Below are 20,041 nucleotides of genomic sequence, written 5' to 3'. Positions count from 1 at the left end.
ACTAATGGGGGCTGCCTCCTAAAGGCATGTAATGCCTGTAAACCCCCCCCCCCCCAATAGTCCACACTAGAGTTTAAAATCCAACAATCCAATAAATGTCACATATCTTTAATCTAATCAGACAACCTGTTTTCTTCTCACATGAACTGGAAATTAACTTCCACTCGCTGTAATAGTAGGAGTCAGTTTATGCTTATTCATATTTAAGCAGCAGCTATAGAGCATGCGTGTGTAACACCCCCGAAGTCTCCCCCCCCCCCCCCTCTATGGACCCAGCAGTACTAGTAATAAAATGTTTATCTCAAATAGCAATTCACTTTCTCAGTTTTAGGAGTGCTTCTCCTGACCTATTGAATTCATTCTGCATTCATTCATGCATTCTTTTGATAATATTCATAATAGTGGATAATAGTCAGTATACTGTATAATAACAGATCACTGTACGAACAAAGAAACACTACCATGAACTAAAAAAGAAACACTATAAAACGTTAGATAGGTCTATGTATGCACGTTAATTTGTTACAATGTTGTAATTGTTTTCTGACGCGCTTTCTTTGGAAACCAAGCAACTACCGCTAACCAGTAACCAGCCACCGCAGGAAGATGTCAGGGAGAAGGCGTGAGACGTGAGTCTAGGCTGTTGATGTCATCACTACGCGACCACCGCACATGTTCACAGTTCCTGTACGCGGTAGAGAGGTAGGAACTGATCAGTAATAATTGCTATATTCAGGGCGATTATTGTACCGAGGACTGGGTGACGTACAGTCTTCGGTTGAAGATTATTATTGTCTACTAGTGTTTTTATTCAGCTAAATAATATATATAAATATATATATATATATATGTCCCGTACTATATGCAAAGTTGTATAGTTATATGAATGTACTGTTTATGCAATGAAAACGACACTATTGTTTTGTTTTTACTTTTGTTGTTATCATCTCTCAGTGCAGTGCATTCAATGCAATTTGGATTGTAAACAATCATGTGTAACCCCAGGTAAAGGGGAACTCCATCCAAAACGTTTTGGTTTAGATTTGGTGAAACGGGAAAGGGGGGTTATAGTGATGGAAGGTGAATTTGACTAGGTATTTTCTGTGTCTTCACACTGAATGTCAGCATTGGCAGAACAGGTGGTTTTGGAATGTAGCGCCTGCTAGACTTGTTATTATGACTACAGTGGCGCAGCAGGATTTTCAATGTAATTAGGGTGTTGACAATAGCTAGTCCCAATGGCATGTGGAATTTCATTATTCAGCTCACCCTGCACCCAACTGACCAGGGGACAGAATAATACATATGCGGCACTGGGCCCTAGTATGGTTTAGGTTGACCCAGTGGGAAGCCTTGTAAGCTAATTATGCGCTAGTCTAGTTTAGGGGACCCAGCAAGAAACCTATTAGGGAACAGTTCTCCAATCACAACACCCTCTTCAGCACAAAGCATTATGATTGGCTGAATAGTGCTGGCATAGTTAACTACAACCTATCTGAAACCTAGCAGTTCGAGAGGGTGCTGTCTACCCAATCATGTTGGCGGAATTTACCTATGTGGTTTCCTACTAGGTCCCCTAAATTAGACTAGTGCCTAAGAATTCTAATAAGTAATGAAAACCATAGCCTTTGATGTATAGACCATATTACATAGTAAGATAATGTAACCATCAAAAACATTTATTACTGTACATGCAATTGGCTATATTCTAGTTATTAATGCACTAACGCAATTGTACTGTGGGACAAATAGGAACAAAAAGGCGCTGTATTGTGGAGAAGTTAGGGGCAGACAAATAATATGTCTTGTACTATAGAGATGGGGGGGGGGGGGGAGATAGGAGTAGCATATACTGTGCCTATGAAGTGGTGAGAGGATCAGATTGTACTGTATCATCAGGGAGGGTAAAAATGGCACGTGAGTCTTCACAGAGTTGAGCAAAGTATAAATCATCTGGAAATTTCTAGTTGAGGCAGATGGAAGCACTAGCACTGTACAGATGTCAATCTTATAACTATTAGCGTTTTTCTTACTTTCAAAAAAAAACTAACCCCCCCCCCCATAAGGGAGATTCATAATGGTGTGTGCCGATGGGAGTGCGTGGATTGGGGGGAGCACCATTACTTACCTACAGTGTGCTGCTCCTTTGGCTCCCAGCCTTTTTGGTAGTCTCCATCTTCTAAAGCCAACCTCAGCTTCTGCCAGCATTTGTAATTCCTGGTGGGGGTCAAGCATGTGCATGCTGGGAGGTGTAGTCCAGGTGATGCGTGTACAGCATTGTAAGTAATGGGGCTTCCCCCAACCCCCAGCGACACACAGCATTACGAACTTCCCTTTTGGGGAGGTTCGATTTTTAACGTACTGTAAATTAATGCTGCTCAGTCCACTTTAATGCATGTATAAGGTTCAACATGGTGTATAAATCTTTGCACATGCCTCGTTTTGTAATTTTTTTTATTTAGCCAAAAGTTGCATGAGAAACAAATACATGCATGTGCATTGCTTTTGTTGCTGTAAAGATAATGTCCTGGAAAAGTGACAGATGCAGAGCACTTGAACCTCAGATTCAAGTTCGACACGCTTTGCTTTATTGTGTTGTGCTTTTTCCTTGATGCCCAAGGCATAGGCTTACAACAAGGTTCTGTTGTTTTTGTCATTTTTTTTAGGTGGCAATATGTTAAGATTCATAATTAGACCAGACCTGTGTCCCTAGATCTGGTGAAGTTGGATCAGAATGGGGTCAGAGAAGAAGAAAGATAGTGGCAAGAAAAGACATCCTCCAAAGCAAGTAAAGAATCATGAGTCATCAGGACAAGAGAAACCCCCATCAAAGAAACCAAAGAGAGAGAATAAAAGTGGTCCATCGTGGCCTGAAAACCTGCCTACTGTACAGAAAAAGAAAGTTCCAACTGAGAATTTACTGCCACGGCTGGACCCAAAGTCTGTTGGATATTTCCGAAGAGTGGGGGAAACGCTTCAACAGGGCTTCAGTTCTGATGAAGACAGAAGTAAGGAAATGTTTTGTCTTTTTTCTATTCTATATCCCCATCACCTTCTGTGGTGCCATAGAGAGTATAATGTAGACAATAGTGGGAAACATAAATACACGGTTCATGTATAGTACATTTGGAATATCTAGCAGTACAAATACAAACATACATGCAAAGTTAATGCATGGTATCATGGCATCCAGCAATACAGGTACTTGTTTACTTGAAAGTACAAGTACCTCAGAGACTAGAAACACAATTGAGGACCCTAGCTTACAGTCTAGAAGGGAGTGGGGCAGGGACACTCAGTAACGTGACAGAGGAACTAGAGGGTGAGGCAGGACGTGGGTTAATATCTGCTGCAGATATACAGTATATAACAAAAATGAGTACACCTCTCATATCTTTGTAAATATTTTATTATACCTTTTCATGGGACAACGCTGAAGATATGAATCTTTGATACAATGTAAAGTAGTCAGTGTGCAGCTTGTATAACAGTGTAACACAGTTATTAGCCACATCCCATCAGTCCATTAGCAGCGGAAAGTGGCTGTGCGCACTTCAACCCCTCCTCTTCCCTCCCCCTTGTGGTACTATTCTCAGTACTGCAAAAGGGATCGTTTGAAAACATCCGTTTTGTAGTAACTAGTTAATGTATAAAGCCCTGGCAACAAAAGTGACTACACCCTTAAGTGAAGAATTGTCAAAATTTTACATTCTCTCATTTAGCCATGGAGTTCACTAGAACTTCAGTGGTTGCCACTGGAGTCTTCTTCCACTCCTTAACGAAGCTGGTGGATGTTAGAGACCTTGCACTCCTCCACCTTCCATTTGAGGATGCCCCACAAATGTTCAATCGGCTTTAGGTCTGGAAACCTGTTTGGCCTGCCCAGCACTTTTACCCTCCACTTCTTTAGCAAGGCAGTGGTCATCTTGGAGGTGTGTTTGGGGTCGTTATCATGTTGGCATGCTGCCCTGTCTGCTTCAGTATGTCACAGTACATGTTGGCATTCATGGATCTCTCAAGAAGGGTAGCTTCCAAGTGCTGGCAGCACTCATGCAGCCCAAACCATGACACTGCCAGCACCATGCTTGACTGTATGCAAGTAAGGCCCGGTTCACATTAGCGGTCACCGTCCGGAATAGTCGTGCCGGAGCCGGACCGCATGCAGAACGGACGCACGGCATAGCAATGAAAGCCTATGCGTCCGTTTCGTCCGGACCGGATCCGGACTCCGGCATAAGACCCAACATGCGCTATTTTTTGGTCCGGCTCCTCCGGCAGCCGTATCCGGAGCGGAGCCGGACTGCACCATCCGGCCAATACAAACCAATGAGAACCGGAGAGCGCACAACACACTGGCTAAAAATTTGGATGTTCTACCCCACTTCCTATGCGTATTGTAGCGGCGATTTTGGATGGGGACACATGGGCAAGCATTTTGGAGTGGAGCAGCAGTGACTTTAAACGTGCTGGAGATGTTGGCAGTATGTCGGAGGTGGAGGTGAGTGCTAAACAGCGGAGGGCCTGATTCCACAGGTCCACCTTCTGCTGACCTCCCAGACCCCAACATTTTTATTCGGTTTCTACTATCTTTTGCCAAACGGATCCGGATCGCATCCTGATGAACACCTGATGCAACCTGACCGGATCCGGTCAGGTCATCCGGTCCGTTTGGCAGGGAACCGCAAGTGTGATCCGGCCCTATTACATTTGTCTTTGTACTCCTCACCTGGTTGCCACCACACATGCTTAACACATCTGAGCAAAATAAGTTTATCTTGGTTATCTTGGTTTCATAAGTTCCAGAACATGGTTCCAGTAATCCATGTCCTCCATATGCTTGTCTTCAGCAAACTGTTGGCATGCTTTTTTAGGCATCATCTTTAGAAGAGGATTCCATCTGGGATGACAGCCATGCAGACCAATTTGATGCAATGTGCAGCATATGGTCAGAGCATTGACAGGATGACAACCCCCCCCACCCTTTCAACATCTGCAGTAATGCTGCCAGCACTCATACATCTGTTTGCAAAAGCCAACCTCAGGATATGCCGCTGAGCATGTGCACTCAACTTTGGTAGACCATGGTGAAGCCTGTTCTGAGTGGAACCTGTCCTGTTTAATCACTGTATGGTCTTGGCTAGGCATGGGCTCAAGAGTCTGTTAGGGCTCAAATTTGTGATTTAAATGAGGATTAATTGCCTCAGGTGTGCGGCTGGGAGAAAGGGAGTTACTTACCCATAAGTTTGCTGTCTTCCATGCGTTTCAGACGACTTGCAGGCGTCATATTGGATGCGTTGCAAGACTCACCACTACGCACTTTCTCCTCCCGGCTTGAAGGAGGAAGTGCGGTAGTGAGTCTTGCAACGCCTCCAATAGTACGTGTGCAAGACGTTTGAAACACATAGAAGACAGTGGACTTATGGGTAAGTAACCCCCTCTCTCCCAGCTGCACACCTGAGGCAATTAAGCCATATTTAAATCACGAATTCGAGTCCTTACGGACTCATGAGCCCACCACCACTGGTCTCGGCCACTGTGCTTCAGCTCAGTATCGGGGTGTTAGCAATTGTTTTATAGCCATCTTTATGTTGCGCAACAATTATTTTTTTAATGAACCTTAGAGAGTTATCTGCCATGAGGTGCCATGATATACTTTCAGTGACCAGTGTGAGAGCTATAACACCACATTGAACACACCTTCTCCCCATTCACACCTGTGACCTTGTAACACTATGTAACATGACCCAGATGGAGGAAAATCATCTACAGTAGTTCGGAAAAGTGTTGATATTCTTTGCTTAGGGCTGTACTCCCTTTTTGTTAATGGCTGTGTGTTGAGTAACTTTAATAAGACAATAAATTTACACTGACTACGTTGTATCTTCAGTGTTGTCACATGAAAATATATAACTAAATATTTAAAAATGATGCTCTTACAGAAAACGCATTAATGCCTCTCTAAAACAATTAATGTGTAATTAATTTATGTATAGTTTGCACTCTGAGCAGAGTGTAATAAAGTGCAGGTGCCTACATTTGTAGTGCACAAGCATCAGCATGTCCCTTATAAGGAAACACAGAGGTAATGTAAATCTGGCATAAACAGTAAGGAAAAAGAGAGAGGTGTATTCATTAAAGTTAGAAAAATGGTTTTGCATACAGTATACAAACTCACTATGTAATTAAGCAGTGGTGATGTGCTTTACATGATATTATTTACCAGACCCAGGAACCCTAGGTGGCTCCAGAACTGCAGAGTAATATATTTAATCTGTATATAAGGTACCCATAAATTCCACGGTCCCTCACACCATTTTTTCGGGTGCATTGTGCTGTGTACATGCCATATACATGGATAGAATCAATTACTGATGTAATTTTATGTGCAGATTGCCTATATATTATTTGTGTGGGGAACCAATGCATTGGAGCAGTGTTTACTGCACTAGGGCGGGGAAATTACTTTGAAAAATACAAGCACTTGCACTTAATTGCAACTCTGTTCAGGGTACAAAGGAGCCAGAAATTAAGATTTTTCATTGTGTGCTGTGCAAGCGTTCACTTTAACTTCATTTTACCCTTCAGCTTTTGTTTAGAGGAACGGGACCTTGCAGTTCAGTTCTATACTACGCCAGGATTGCTACAAACATCACTTCCGTTTACTTGCCTCGTTTTTCTATTCACACACAAATTCAAATGGCAAACACAGCCTGCCGACAATCTCTTGATTAGTTAAGGAAGGCAAGCACGGTAATTTGAATTTTTCTTCCATAAAGGTTATCATGCTGTGGCTAATCTTTTAGAGCAGAGAGGAAGTTCTGAGTTTAGTTCCACTTTACTTACCAAGGCCTTTTTTTTATGGATAAAACTGTATTTTATCCAGTTTTTAATAATTATTAATAATTTGTTGTAGATTAACTTTGAATGAACATGGCAGATAGATGCTTAACACTCCCTCTGATTAATTGTAGGTTTGTTTGTTCAGAATGTCTTTAATGAAGTGAAGGGCAACGAGCTGGCGCTGGCCACAGACATGTCCGGCAGTGTTGTTCTACAGAAGCTTCTTGAAGTGGCCACTTCAGCTCAGCTATGCCAGCTTCTTACCATTCTCAGTAGACACTGGCAGGAGGTGTGTTGGCACCGAAGTGGGGCGCATGTCATCCAGACTGCACTGCTGCAGTACCCTCGTCTTTACCAACAGGAGGAGGCAGAGGTAGAGGACGAGGAAGGAGAACCAGGCCAGAATCTGGAGGACCTGATAATGAGTCTGTGCTTAGAAGTGAAGGGGAAGTTTCTGCCTTACAATCAGGACATACATGGCAGTTTCATTGTACGGACTTTGTTCCAGGTGCTTAGTGGCACCATCCTGAAGCAGGAGACCAATAAGAAGGGAACACAGGGACCAACAGGTACTGTATGCACTGTGCTGTCACCATGTTCTGTGTCTGTGTGACAACAACTTGGATCCTGTGTAGTCAAAGGTTACTCTTCATCATTTTGTAATGGTGCATTGCAGTAAATCCTTAGCAGCATAAGTATGGTATGTCATGACTGTATAGTCTTCAAGAGTGCAAGTATAAAGGTGGCCGCACATCACAAACGCGGATGGCCACGCAGGCGAAAAATTTCTACAAGGCATGGTCCAATTAGCTCCAAAAAGGAAAAAAAAATCCTTCCTGACTCCAAATGGCAATCAGATAAAATCCCCCACTGGGAATTACCTAGTAATCGTAGCCATGGATGTCTTTCAACACAAGAAAATCATCGAAGGCCCCTTAGGGCCCGTTTCCACTATAGCGAATCTGCATGTGTTTCCTGCATGCAGATTTGCATAGCCAATACAAGTGGATGGGACTGTTTCCACTTGTCAGGATTTCTAAGCATTTTTCTGTGCAGAAAAAATCTGCACGGCAGAGCCATCAGAATTCGCATACCGCCTTGCGGTGTGCGATTCGCATACAATGTATTTAATAGGAAATTTGCCTGCGTTTTCGTATGCAAATTTTACTGCGAATTCGCAGGCGTTTTCACATAAAATCAATGTAAAGGCATACAGGCACTGACGTGGTTAAATTCGCATACTCCTTAACATACGCTAAAACGCCAGCGAATTTGCGGTAAAATTCGCATCCGCGTGCAAATTCGTTTTTGTGGTTTCCGCTACTAATTCGCACCGCACAAGTGGAAACGGGCCCTCAAACGCAGATATAGAATTTTGCCATTTCTACTTCCTGTGTGTGGCAATACATTCCACATTTTATCACTCTTACTGTAAAGAACCCTTTCCTAAATAAATGGCTAAAACTTTATTCCTCCATGCGCAGATCATGTCCCCTAGTCCTCTGCACAAGCCTGGAGACAAAAAGATTGTCTGCCAAGCTTTTATATTGCCCTCTAATGCAATTATACATGTCAATTAGATCTTTTCTCCAGACTAATGGTAGGTGCACGCGATGCGATTTTCTGACAGATTTACTGTCAGATCGATTATTTCCAACATGTCTGATCTGATTTCTGATTGATTTTTCAATCGATTTTCCGTTCACTTGTATGAAAAATCAAATTGGACATGTTGGAAATAAATGATCGGACAGTAAATTTGTCAGAAAAGTGCATTATGTACACCTAGCATAAGTAAGCCCAGTTTTTCTAATCTTTCCTTTTCCTTCCATCCCTCTAATCAATTTTGTTGCTCTTCTCTGCACCTGCTCTAAAACTGCAATATCCTTCCTGTAATGCAGGTGCTCAGAACTGAATTTCTATATTCCAGATGCAGCCTTACTAGAGAGTTAAATGGGCAGTATTATGTTAGCATCCCGAGTTCTTATTCCTCCTTAAATGCATCCCAAAATGTTATTTGCTTTACCTGTTGCGGCTTGGCATTGAATAGGATTATTTAAAGAGAACCCGTAACAAAAAAAAAAGTCCCCCTGGGGGGTACTCGCCTTCGGGAGGGGGAAGCCTCAGGGTCCCAATGAGGCTTCCTCCTCCCCTGTAGCTGCAGGCAATCCAGCGCTGGCTCCCCCGAAGTGTCTGGCAATCCTCCCTCGACAAGCCTAACAAGCGCTGATTAGCGTTGATTTATTTACCTTTCTTCGTTCTAGCGGGGGGGGGGGGGGGGGGGGCGCTTTTGCGGCTCTCCACACGGAGATAGGCGAAAATAGCCAATATCTGTCGGGTCCGCTCTACTGCGCAGGAGACTTGCAACCTGCACAGTAGAGCGGGCCAACAGCGATCAACTATTTCCACCTATCTCCAAGCGGAGAGTCCATACTGCGCCTGCACTGGAGGCAGGAAGGTAAATATTTACATCCTGTAAAAAAAATGTAAAAAACCAGGTGGCCCTGCATGCGCTTGTACAAAAACTTTATTAATACAAAAAACCTTTGCCCATTCAGCAGCTGGATTCCCCCTTTAAAATTCTTAAAACCACATTTAGAACTGGAGGGAGCGCTCCTTCACATATTGTTACCACCAATCACCATTTGGTAATTGCAGAACGCGGTCGACCAGCCTATGCTAACCGCGTCTGCCACCAATATGGTTGGATTGTATGTGGACCCACCACCGACACACAACACGAGGCCTCAAAAATTGACTGCAGCCACTTGCGGTTAGAAACCTCAAACTTCAAATGTCCATGTTCTTAAGCCCTATGATCTGCAAAAGACCTATGAGCGAATCACTTATGTCCACTCTGTGGGAATCTATGAGTTCCCTTGTGTGGCCTGTATAGCTGTCTGAATGGTATGCCCACGGACTATTGGTATAAAGTGGTGTGAACCAGGCTATTGATAAACATCATGATGGCTAGATGGCAAACTTTTCTGTTCCCCGCAGAGCAAGTTGTATAACTCACGGCTCCTTGTCGCCAGTGCCTCCAGAGGTGTCTCTCCAGAACTGGAGTTGAGCGCTCACATGACCCCCGGATGCCGGAGTTGAATCTCAAGTTGCCGCTGATCGCTGAGCATGGCGGCGAATCCGGAGAGGCAAGACGCCACTAGCTGGGACAAGTAAAGGCAGAAGCTTGCTCCTAGGAGCTTGAGCTCTGTGAAAGAGCCAGCAAGCAGCGCCAGATTGGGCTGAGCCAGAGCAACGGCGAGATGCATCTGGAGGCACTGGCGACAAGGAGCCGTGAGTTATACAACTTGCCCTGCGGGGAACAGAGAACTTTGCCATCTAGCCATCATGATGTTTATCAATAGCCTGGTTCACAACACTTCATACCAGTAGTCCGTGGGCATACCATTCAGACAGGTATACAGACAGGTATACCATTCAGACAGGTATACAGGCCACACACGGGAACTCATAGATTCCCACGGAGTGGACATAAGTGATTCAGTCATAGGTCTTTTGCAGATCATAGGGCTTAAGAACATGGACATTTGAAGTTTTTGATGTTTCTTACCACAAGTGGCTGCAGTAAATTTTTGAGGCCTCGTGGTGTGCGGTGGTGGTCCACATACAATCCAACCATATTGGTGGCAGACGCGGTTAGCATATGCTAAGTCTGGGTGACCGTGTTCTGCAATTACCAAATGGTGATTGGTGGTAACATTATGTGAAGAAGCGTTCCCTACAGTTCTAAATGTGGTTTTAAGAATTTTAAAGGGGTAATCCAGCTGCTGAATGGGCAAAGGTTTTTAGTATTAATAAAGTTTTTGTACAAGCGGATGCAGGGCCGCCTGTTTTTTTTTTACATTTTTTACTGAATTTAACATTTCCAGGTGGGCCCTCCTCCTTGGAGTTGTGCTGGAGTATTAGGTCTGCTCGCATTAATTATTACAATAAATATTTACATCCCCGCTGTTCGGGGAGCTTTATCGCCGCCGCCGTGGGACCGAGGAGGATGGGGAAGCCTCAATAGGATCCGGAGGCTTCCCCCACCTGAGGTGAGTAACCCCAAGGGGAGTTTTTTTTTTTTTTGTTACAGGTTTTCTTTAACATGTTGTTGACCAGTACTTCTAAGTCCTTTTTCCAAGTGTGATGTACCCATCTATATCCCATTTATTTTGTATGGTGCTAGGCAGTTGGTACAACCAATCTGCCATTTATGTGCCCATAAAGCCAATTTATTAAGATCATTCTGCAATATGAGAGGTAAGAATTCTGCATAGTTGTACTTCATCTGCAAAAATATCAACATTACTTTCTACTTCATCTACTAGGTAATTTATAAATTAGAGTGCTGGACCCAGTACTGACCCCTATGGGACCCTACTGCTAAGAGTCACCCATTTTGAATATGATCCATTGACCACAACTCTTTGCTTTCTGTCCATTAGCCAGTTCCCTATCCATGCACACACTCTTCCCCAGTCCTTGTATCCTCTGCTTTTCCACCACACTGATGTGGGAAACTGTATTGAAGGCCTTTGCAAAGCCCAAGTATAACATCTACAGTATTCCCAATATCCACACTAACATTCATCACCTCCTAAAAGCTGAACATGCTGATGTTAAGAAACAGGAGTTTGTCGATGCCTGAACTTAATTCCTTAATTCCCTTAGCAGCCGAGGATGTATGCCATCTGGGCCAAGTGCCTTATCAGTTTTATTTTATTTAGTCTTGCCTTTACTCCTTCCTGCATTTACTATTTAATATTAAAATTGGAAGATTGGGACCCTTCCACATCTGGAATTTGCAACATTGTTTCCCTTGTGAAGACAGAAGCAAAGCAAGCATTCATAGTTCTGCCCTGCTTTGGTCGTCCACCATTGAATTCTTTCCCTCATTCTTTAGAAGTCCAATACAGTCCACCTTTCTTTTTTTTATTTATGTATTTATTTTAGTATTTATATAGCGCCAACATATTACACAGCGCTGTACAGAGAATATTGTCTTGTCACTAACTGTCCCTCAGAGAAGCACACAATCTAATACCTACTATAGTCATATGTCTATGTATGTATCATGTAGTGTACGTATCATAGTCTAGGGCCAATATGGGGGAAGCCAATTAACTATCTGTGTTTTTGGGATGTGAGAGGAAACTGGAGTGCCCGGATGAAACCCACACAGGCATGGGGAGAACATACAAACTCCTTGCATACTTGCAGATTTTGACCTGGCTGGGATTCAAACCGGGCGCGCTAACCACTACGCCACCGTGCTGCCCACTGGTGTGTACTAAAGGTCGTCACAAATCCATGATACTACTGATACTACTACTACTTACTACTTACTACTACCACCTACTCCCTACTTCTTCCTACTACTACCTACTTCCTACTTCTACTCCTCTTTGGGTTAGATTTGATATCCCTAGTGGTTTGATTTTCAGCTTCAGTCTTTGCCAGCCTAATTTATTTTAATTTTTTTACAACTTTTATTTCACTCCTTATAATTGCTTAATGCAGCCTTTTTCTTGTTTTAAGGCCTTAAAGGCAATCTTTTTCCACTTCATTTTATCTCTGACATTTCTATTCATCCATAGAGGCCCTTTTTTAATTCCTCAGTTTTGTTTCCATATGGGATATGCTTACTACAATATTCATTGAAAATAGTTTGAACTGCCCTTCAATGTCCTCCCCTTGTAGTATGCAATTCCAGTCCACCGAACTTAGTGCATGCCTGAGTTGATAAAACTTTGCTTTGCTAAAATTCTTAGCTTTAGGTGTTCCACTGCTCCACCAACCTACCAATCACCAAATCAAATGTTATCATGTTGTGATCACTATTCCCCATATGTTCTTAAACTTGCACATTTGATACATTATCTGGTCTATTTGAAATGGCCAAATACAGCAACGCATTCCCCCTAGTTGGTTCAGTTTACCATTTCAGTCAAGTAACTGTCCTGTAGTGTTGCCAGAAATCTGGGACTTTTACTAAAATGAGTACCTTCAATATCCCAATCAATGCCTGGATAGTTGAAGTCATAACCCATAACTATGACCTCACTTTTACTTTTTCAATCTACTGTAGTAGTTGCAGTTCTGTAGCATCGTGGATATGTGGTAGCATATAGTACACACCAGTAAGCAATTGGTAACAGTTATTTCTACAATGAATATTTACCCAAATTGGCCCCATATCTTCACAATATTAATCCAGTTCGTCTTTCACGGCAGCTGTAAAAGAGTTTCTAACCCCTCCACCTTTTCTCTATGCTCTAAAAATTTGCTTGCAAGCTGGATTTTTTTTTCATCTCCTTAACAATTTCTAATAGCGGATTAGTAAGTTAGTGAAGCAAAGGATCAGAATTACAGCTTGGTTTCAAAATGTCTGCAAATATATTTTTTAACAAACTGGAATTCTAGCAAATCCTCATCTCTCCTACTCTATCTTTCTGATTTCCTTTCCATCTTCTTTGTCCACTCACTCCATTATCTTTATCCATTCTTTCCTCTTATGGGCCAGTTAAGACAGACGTCTGCCGGCAGGTCGTTTAGCAAATTCTTAAACGCTTTTCTGCTACCGAAAAGCAGTTGGCATCAGTTCCCAGCGGTTTGTCATCGCGTTGCGCTTTGAGCCTCTAGGTGGACACAGAACCTCAAACTCAGCCAAGCTAGACTCTACACATACATTTTGATCGGCCAAAGCGTTCTTGCATTCATCTCAATGTGGGACGCGGTAAGCCCTGTGCACAGCTGCCGGCAGTCACCTGTCTGAACCATCCCTAACTCTATTTTACTTTTTCACCCTCATTCTAGCGGAAAAGCATGCAGTTTTTCATATAAACGTTTCTGTGCTTGCTATTTTTGTATATATTTTTTTCTTAGTCTTGTGAGCAATTTTATGATTTTTTTTTTTAAAATGCGTTTGTTTACAAAGTTACATAGTTATTTGGGTTGAAAAAAGACATACGTCCATTGAGTTCAACCAGAAAACAAAGTGCAACACCAGCCTTCTCCCTCACATATCCCTGTTGATCCAGAGGAAGGCAAAAAACCCTTACAAAGCATGGTCCGATTAGCCCTGTCAAGGAAAAGCCGTGAGAAAAGAAAATGCCATAGCAATCGGTTTTCTGCACCGATTGTCGTGGACGTGCCAGATCATAATTGGATGTGTAGGTCCTTGCAGTAAAGCCTGGGGGTCTCTGTTTTTCTTTGTAGCTGATGGAGCTCTTTTCATGAAGTCCCCTTTTGTCTCTGACTGTCCCAATGTTTGTTTAATTAACTTGGTCAAAAGAAGTTTCATCAAGGAACCAATCATATCCAGGTGTGAATTGCTGAGCTGGCAAGATACCATTTGGTGATTCCAGCAAAAGCGAGCTTTCCACACAGCAGGGCTCCAGACACAGTGGAGCTATCCCATCAGCATTAAACCTAAATGTAGTGTATGATTTTAGCATGCTTAAGGAATACCGTTTATACAGTGGCTTGCAAAAGTATTCGGCCCCCTTGAAGTTTTCCACATTTTGTCACATTACTGCCTCAAACATGAATCAATTTTATTGGAATTCCACGTGAAAGACCAATACAAAGTGGTGTACACGTGAGAAGTGGAATGAAAATCATACATGATTCCAAACATTTTTTACAAATCAATAACTATAAAGTGGGGTGTGCGTAGTAAATCAGCCTCCTGAGTCAATACTTTATAGAACCACCTTTTGCTGCAATTACAGCTGCCAGTCTTTTAGGGTATGTCTCTACCAGCTTTGCACATCTAGAGACTGAAATCCTTGCCCATTCTTCTTGGCAAAACAGCTCCAGCTCAGCCAGATTAGATGGACAGCGTTTGTGAACAGCAGTTTTCAGATCTTGCACAGATTCTCGATTGGATTTAGATCTGAACTTTGACTGGGCCATTCTAACACATGGATATGTTTTGTTTTAAACCATTCCATTGTTGCCCTGGCTTTATGTTTAGGGTCGTTGTCCTGCTGGAAGGTGAACCTCCACCCCAATCTCAAGTCTTTTGCAGACTCCAAGAGGTTTTCTTCCAAGATTGCCCTGCATTTGGCTCCATCCATCTTCCCATCAACTCTGACCAGCTTCCCTGTCCCTGCTGAAGAGAAGCGCCCCCAGAGCATGATGCTGCCACCACCATATTTAACAGTGGGGATGGTGTGTTCAGAGTGATGTGCAGTGTTAGTTTTCTGCCACACATAGCGTTTTGCATTTTGGCCAAAAAGTTCCATTTTGGTCTCATCCGACCAGAGCACCTTCTTCCACATGTTTGCTGTGTCCCCCACATGGCTTGTGGCAAACTGCAAATGGGACTTCTTATGCTTTTCTGTTAACAATGGCTTTCTTCTTGCCACTCTTCCATAAGAGCCAACTTAGTGCAGTGCACGACTAATAGTTGTCCTATGGACAGATTCCCCCACCTGAGCTGTAGATCTCTGCAGCTCGTCCAGAGTCACCATAGGCCTCTTGACTGCATTTCTGATCAGCGCTCTCCTTATTCAGCCTGTGAGTTTAGGCGGACGGCCTTGTCTTGGTAGGCTTTCAGTTGTGCCATACTCCTTCCATTTCTGAATGATCGCTTGAACAGTGCTCTGTGGGATGTTCAAGGCTTTAGAAATCTTTATGTAGCCTAAGCCTGCTTTACATTTCTCAATAACTTTATCCCTGACCTGTCTGCGGTGTTCTTTGAACTTCATGGTGTTGTTGCTCCCAAGATTCTCTTAGACAACCTCTGAGGCCGTCACAGAGCAGCTGTATTTGTACTGACATTAGATTACACACAAGTGCACTCTATTTAGTCATTAGCACTCATCAGGCAATGTCTATGGGCAACTGACTGCACTCAGACCAAAGGGGGCTGAATAATTACACACACCCCACTTTTCAGTTATTCATTTTTAAAAAAATGTTTGGAATCATGTATAATTTTAGTTCCACTTCTCACGAGTACACCACTTTGTGTTGGTCTTTTACATGGAATTCCAATAAAATTGATTCATGTTTGTGGCAGTAATGTGACAAAATGTGGAAAATTTCAAGGGGGCCGAATACTTTCGCAAGCCACTGTATAAGTTGTACGAAAGTTATATCGTTCTGCTGCTCCGGATCTGGTGAATATTTTAATATTAAATTGGGGCCACTGACATACCCAGTCACCGAGGTATGCAGCTGCCTCATGTCAGAACATGTTACCCTAATCAAGTTTGATGTCCTAAGAATTGTCATATTCTGTGGTTGTTGTGTGTGCGGAACGCGTAAGCTGAGTTATGAAATGTCATATTGGGTGGATGGAAAATGTCCCACCCAGAAGGGTAACTGCCCCTGTCCAGCCCCTGGGCTGAACCGGAGACCCCACCCAAAAATGTGGGTCATTCAAAAGAACTTGACAGTGACTCCTCCCCTGAGTCCTCCAAATTCCATCGTCACGAAGGCATGCTGTTGCTCTGAGGACTGAGCAGCGGCAATATTTGTTTGAACTTTGCTCCAAAAACAAAGGAACTTAATGTGCATACCCAGAAGGACATTTTCACCTGAGCTTAAGTATCCGTTTATTTCTTCCCTTACTTTTATTTTTATCCTACGCTACTATTGTCTCTATAGTTATTGATTTTAATGATTTTCTGTATGTATTAATTATTTATATTGCATTCATAATAAAAGACTTTTAAAAGTCATTTATTTGTTCAGCTACCCCTGCTATTCAGCCACACAGGAAGAATCCTCGCTTTCCGAAGAGTCACTACTACTGTTGATAGCTAGATAAAATAGAGTGTGTTTAAACCATTTTATTTGCAGGTATTAATATCAGTGAGGTTAGGTCTTCTGCCCTTCTGCAGAAGTGGTGGCATTTTTATACCCTGAAATAGTGTGTTATTTGTGTTACTGTAACTCACAAGCTCCCTTCTAGCGTGTCTGTTGCCAACATTCCAGTGGTTTCTGCGCACTGATTGCGACCACAGATTGCATGGTCTGTGTGCTGGAACCGATTGGAAGGCATTGTGCGGTCTGGTCACCAGGGGGCGTGTGACAAGCCCGAAAAGGGAAAAAATTCCTTCCCGACTCCAGATGGCAATCGGATAAAATCCCTGGATCAACACCACTCGGCATTACCTAGTAATTCTAGCCATGGATATCTTTTATTGCAAGGAAAGCATCTAAGCCTCCTTTAAATGCAGATATAGATTTTGCCATAACTACTTCCTGTGGCAATGCATTCCACATCTTAATCGCTCTTACTGTAAAGAACCCTTTCCTAAATAAATGGCTAAAGTGTTTTTCCTCCATGCGCAGATTATGTCCTCTAGTCCTTTGTGAAGGCCTAGGGACAAAAAGCTCATTCACCAAGCTTTTAGATTGACCTCTGATGTATTTATACATGTTAATTATTCATTAATGCCATTGAAACTAATTTACATAAAAATACATATTAAAATTGAAATTGCATGCAATCTTTCGTATAATACATTATTTTTCTGTGTTTCCATTGACTTGCCTTGAAACACAAATAGCGCATTACACACACACTGCCATCCAAATTTAAAATGCAGGAAAATCGCAGACGCAGATTTGCAATTCCATGTGTGGTGATTTTCACAAAATCTCAATTCATATGTGATTTTTATAAAGTGTGAACCATGCCTTTTTCTTCTTTTATCCTGAGAGCCCTTTCACACTGGCGCGGTGCAGCACTTAACCACAGCCTACCACTAGGGCAATAAGTTTATGGGGGAGTTCACATTGCCTGCGGTGTGCTAGAAGTACCCTATCTTACGCAAGCGCATACCTACATTACATGCGCGGAAGCGTATTTTATCAACATACTTTCGCACACGTGATTGCTTTCAGCCACAGGAAGTGAGTGATATTTCCTGCTTGGCCGCTGCCAGACGGGATTATCACAGTCTAATGCGGTAATCCCCGAAGGCTTGTTGTTGGCGGTACCACCAATCCACTTTTTGAAACCAGCCTTACTCTTTATTTTCTGCTCTTCCTTTCCTGTTCCATAATTTACTTCTCCACCCCATCCTCCCTTTTTTTTTTTTTTTTTTTTTTTCACTCTCCTCTCCGTTTTTGATTTTTCCACTCTTATCCTTCCTAACTTTACTGTTCCTTTCTTCCCTGCCCTTTACTCTCCTCCCATTTTCCTCTCATTCACATTTTACTTTTTTTTGTTCCTCCACCTTTCACCCCAAGCCCTCATGCTGTCTCCATCTTGCTGTTTTCCCATCTTTTCCACTTTGTTCACACCCTCTTGCATCTCTGTCTTACAGTAAGTTCTGAGTTTGATGTCCCGGACATCTTTCTACAACAGTTACAGGAAATGAGCAGCTATTTTCGTGATAACATTGGAGGTGAGTCCTCATTACCCAAAATAATCCCTCTGCTTCTCACCAATTGAACTTCAACTAACAACTGGTCTCCTCCCACCTGCAGTGTTCGCTACCAATAAAGTTGCTTGTCTGGGGATGCAAGTTGCTCTGCAGGTTCTGCACAGGAAGTTACCATCTATCTGTGCTATGCTATGTGATGACATCATTAAGTTCCTCTCCTCCAGGAATGTGTCTGGTGACAGCAGGTAAGGTGTTGACTCTCTAATTTGAACAACCACTCCATCCTAATCAAATTAAGTTTTAAAATATGGAGATGTTAAATATTACCAAATAATATCATCCTAATTCAAAATATCCTAAATAAAACAAAATGTCTCCTTCCTTACATTAGGGTCACAGCTAATTGCACAGCTCTGGGCCTGCCACCTCACTGTTTCCCACTCCATCTCTCATACATAATGCCAGATGACAACACAGTTCATGAGGGAAATTGGGGAAACTGATTTTTCTTTTTCTGGTTCACTTTTGAAATGACCGAATGACCTCATGCAGGAGCTACAATTCATAGTATATTTTTCCACAGCCAAAGTTTCTAAAATATTTGGGTGATTTTATGGCATTACATATACATTTGCACAGTTTAACATATAACTAGTGCTTAGTGGAATTGTTTAATAGTAGGATATAGTTTGATATTTAGTTGTGGATGGAGGTTGATATTCTACCTCGTCTACCAGCTCCCTCCTGGTTTTCCTGAAGGATGAGACCAGCAGCCGTCTACTGGAGAGAATTCTGGAAGTGAGTGAGAAGAAGCAGCTTCGACGCCTCTATAACAGCCACTTTCAGGGGCAGCTGGGTGTGTTGGCTGCCCACCCCATTGCTAACTACACCGTGCAGAGGCTAATCCGTGCTGCCCAGAGCAAAAAGCTGGTGAGAGCGATTCCTGGCTTTCTACCTTACTCTTCAGTTCCCTCTCTTATTTCTTACCTTGCCATTTATTAATTTTCCCTGTCCTTCCTTCTCTTTTCCAGTGTCCCTTCCCTTTTCCCACTTCTTTTCTGCCTACGGCATAAACAAAAATAAGGAGCTAACATTGTTATGGTTTGCTTTTTTCCATTTCCACTTCCCTTACTCCCAAGTAGTAGTACATTTTGCTCTGGGACCCAATAGAGTGCTTTTGGCAGTGTTTTTTGGTTCGCTGTAATTCGTTCGCAATTCAAAAACTGCTTTGCCAGTGAAAGTCAATGGATGGGAACCCACTAGAGCAATTGCAATTATAGCTAATCACAATCGTAGGTCATGCAGCATTTTGTGAGTGATAGCGCTCCCAGGTAAAGTATTGGCCAGTTGCAAAATCACTCCTGAATCATCCGTACAAAGTGATTTGTGAGCTATTTTGAAGCGTTTGTATTACCCAGAATCGCCTGCTTTTTCCTAGAATCCTTTGAAAACATAAGATTTCAAATAGCTAATTGCAATCTCTCTCAAATTGCTAGCACTGAAATAAAAATGCTTAAAAAATCGCCAGAAATTGCTCCTAAAATTGCTTACAAAACTTTAGCAAAAATGCTGAACGATAGCAATTAGTGGTTGCAAGTGGGTCCCAGGCCTTAGTGTGTATATATGTATCTCAGTAAGGCTTACAATCTAAGAGGAGGGAAAACACAAGTTGTAGCAGTGCTGGGCAAACTACGGCCCAAGGTTCACATGCGCTGTTGATCCGGCCTGTTGCTGGTTGGATTCCTCTCTTCCCTCCGTCCATCCCTGCAGAGTTGTGAGCAATAAGAGTTCTTTAAAACTCACCTAATCACTGCTTCCAGCCTCAGATCTCCATGGCAACAGAGCTGACG

General features: G+C 42.6%; 1 protein-coding gene across 2 annotated transcripts in view; it reads left to right on the top strand.

The window, feature by feature from the left end:
* Positions 1 to 621: 621 nt before the first annotated feature.
* NOP9 (NOP9 nucleolar protein) overlaps positions 622 to 20,041 on the top strand; it is a 34,694-nt gene continuing 15,274 nt past the window's right edge. Inside the window, exons 1-6 of one of the 2 annotated variants that reach the window (XM_068253538.1) lie at positions 622 to 702; positions 2,667 to 3,008; positions 6,972 to 7,409; positions 18,132 to 18,212; positions 18,295 to 18,436; positions 18,929 to 19,121. In XM_068253538.1, the coding sequence (XP_068109639.1) occupies positions 2,735 to 3,008; positions 6,972 to 7,409; positions 18,132 to 18,212; positions 18,295 to 18,436; positions 18,929 to 19,121 (1,128 nt within the window). In that variant the 5' untranslated portion in view covers positions 622 to 702; positions 2,667 to 2,734. Of the gene's footprint in view, positions 703 to 2,666; positions 3,009 to 6,971; positions 7,410 to 18,131; positions 18,213 to 18,294; positions 18,437 to 18,928; positions 19,122 to 20,041 lie in introns of those variants that run through there. The other variant, XM_068253539.1, reaches the window with a different exon arrangement.

Source organism: Hyperolius riggenbachi, chromosome 9, assembly GCF_040937935.1.
Source record: "Hyperolius riggenbachi isolate aHypRig1 chromosome 9, aHypRig1.pri, whole genome shotgun sequence".
Lineage (NCBI taxonomy): Eukaryota > Metazoa > Chordata > Amphibia > Anura > Hyperoliidae > Hyperolius > Hyperolius riggenbachi.
This window is presented reverse-complemented; position numbering and strand designations above follow the sequence as displayed.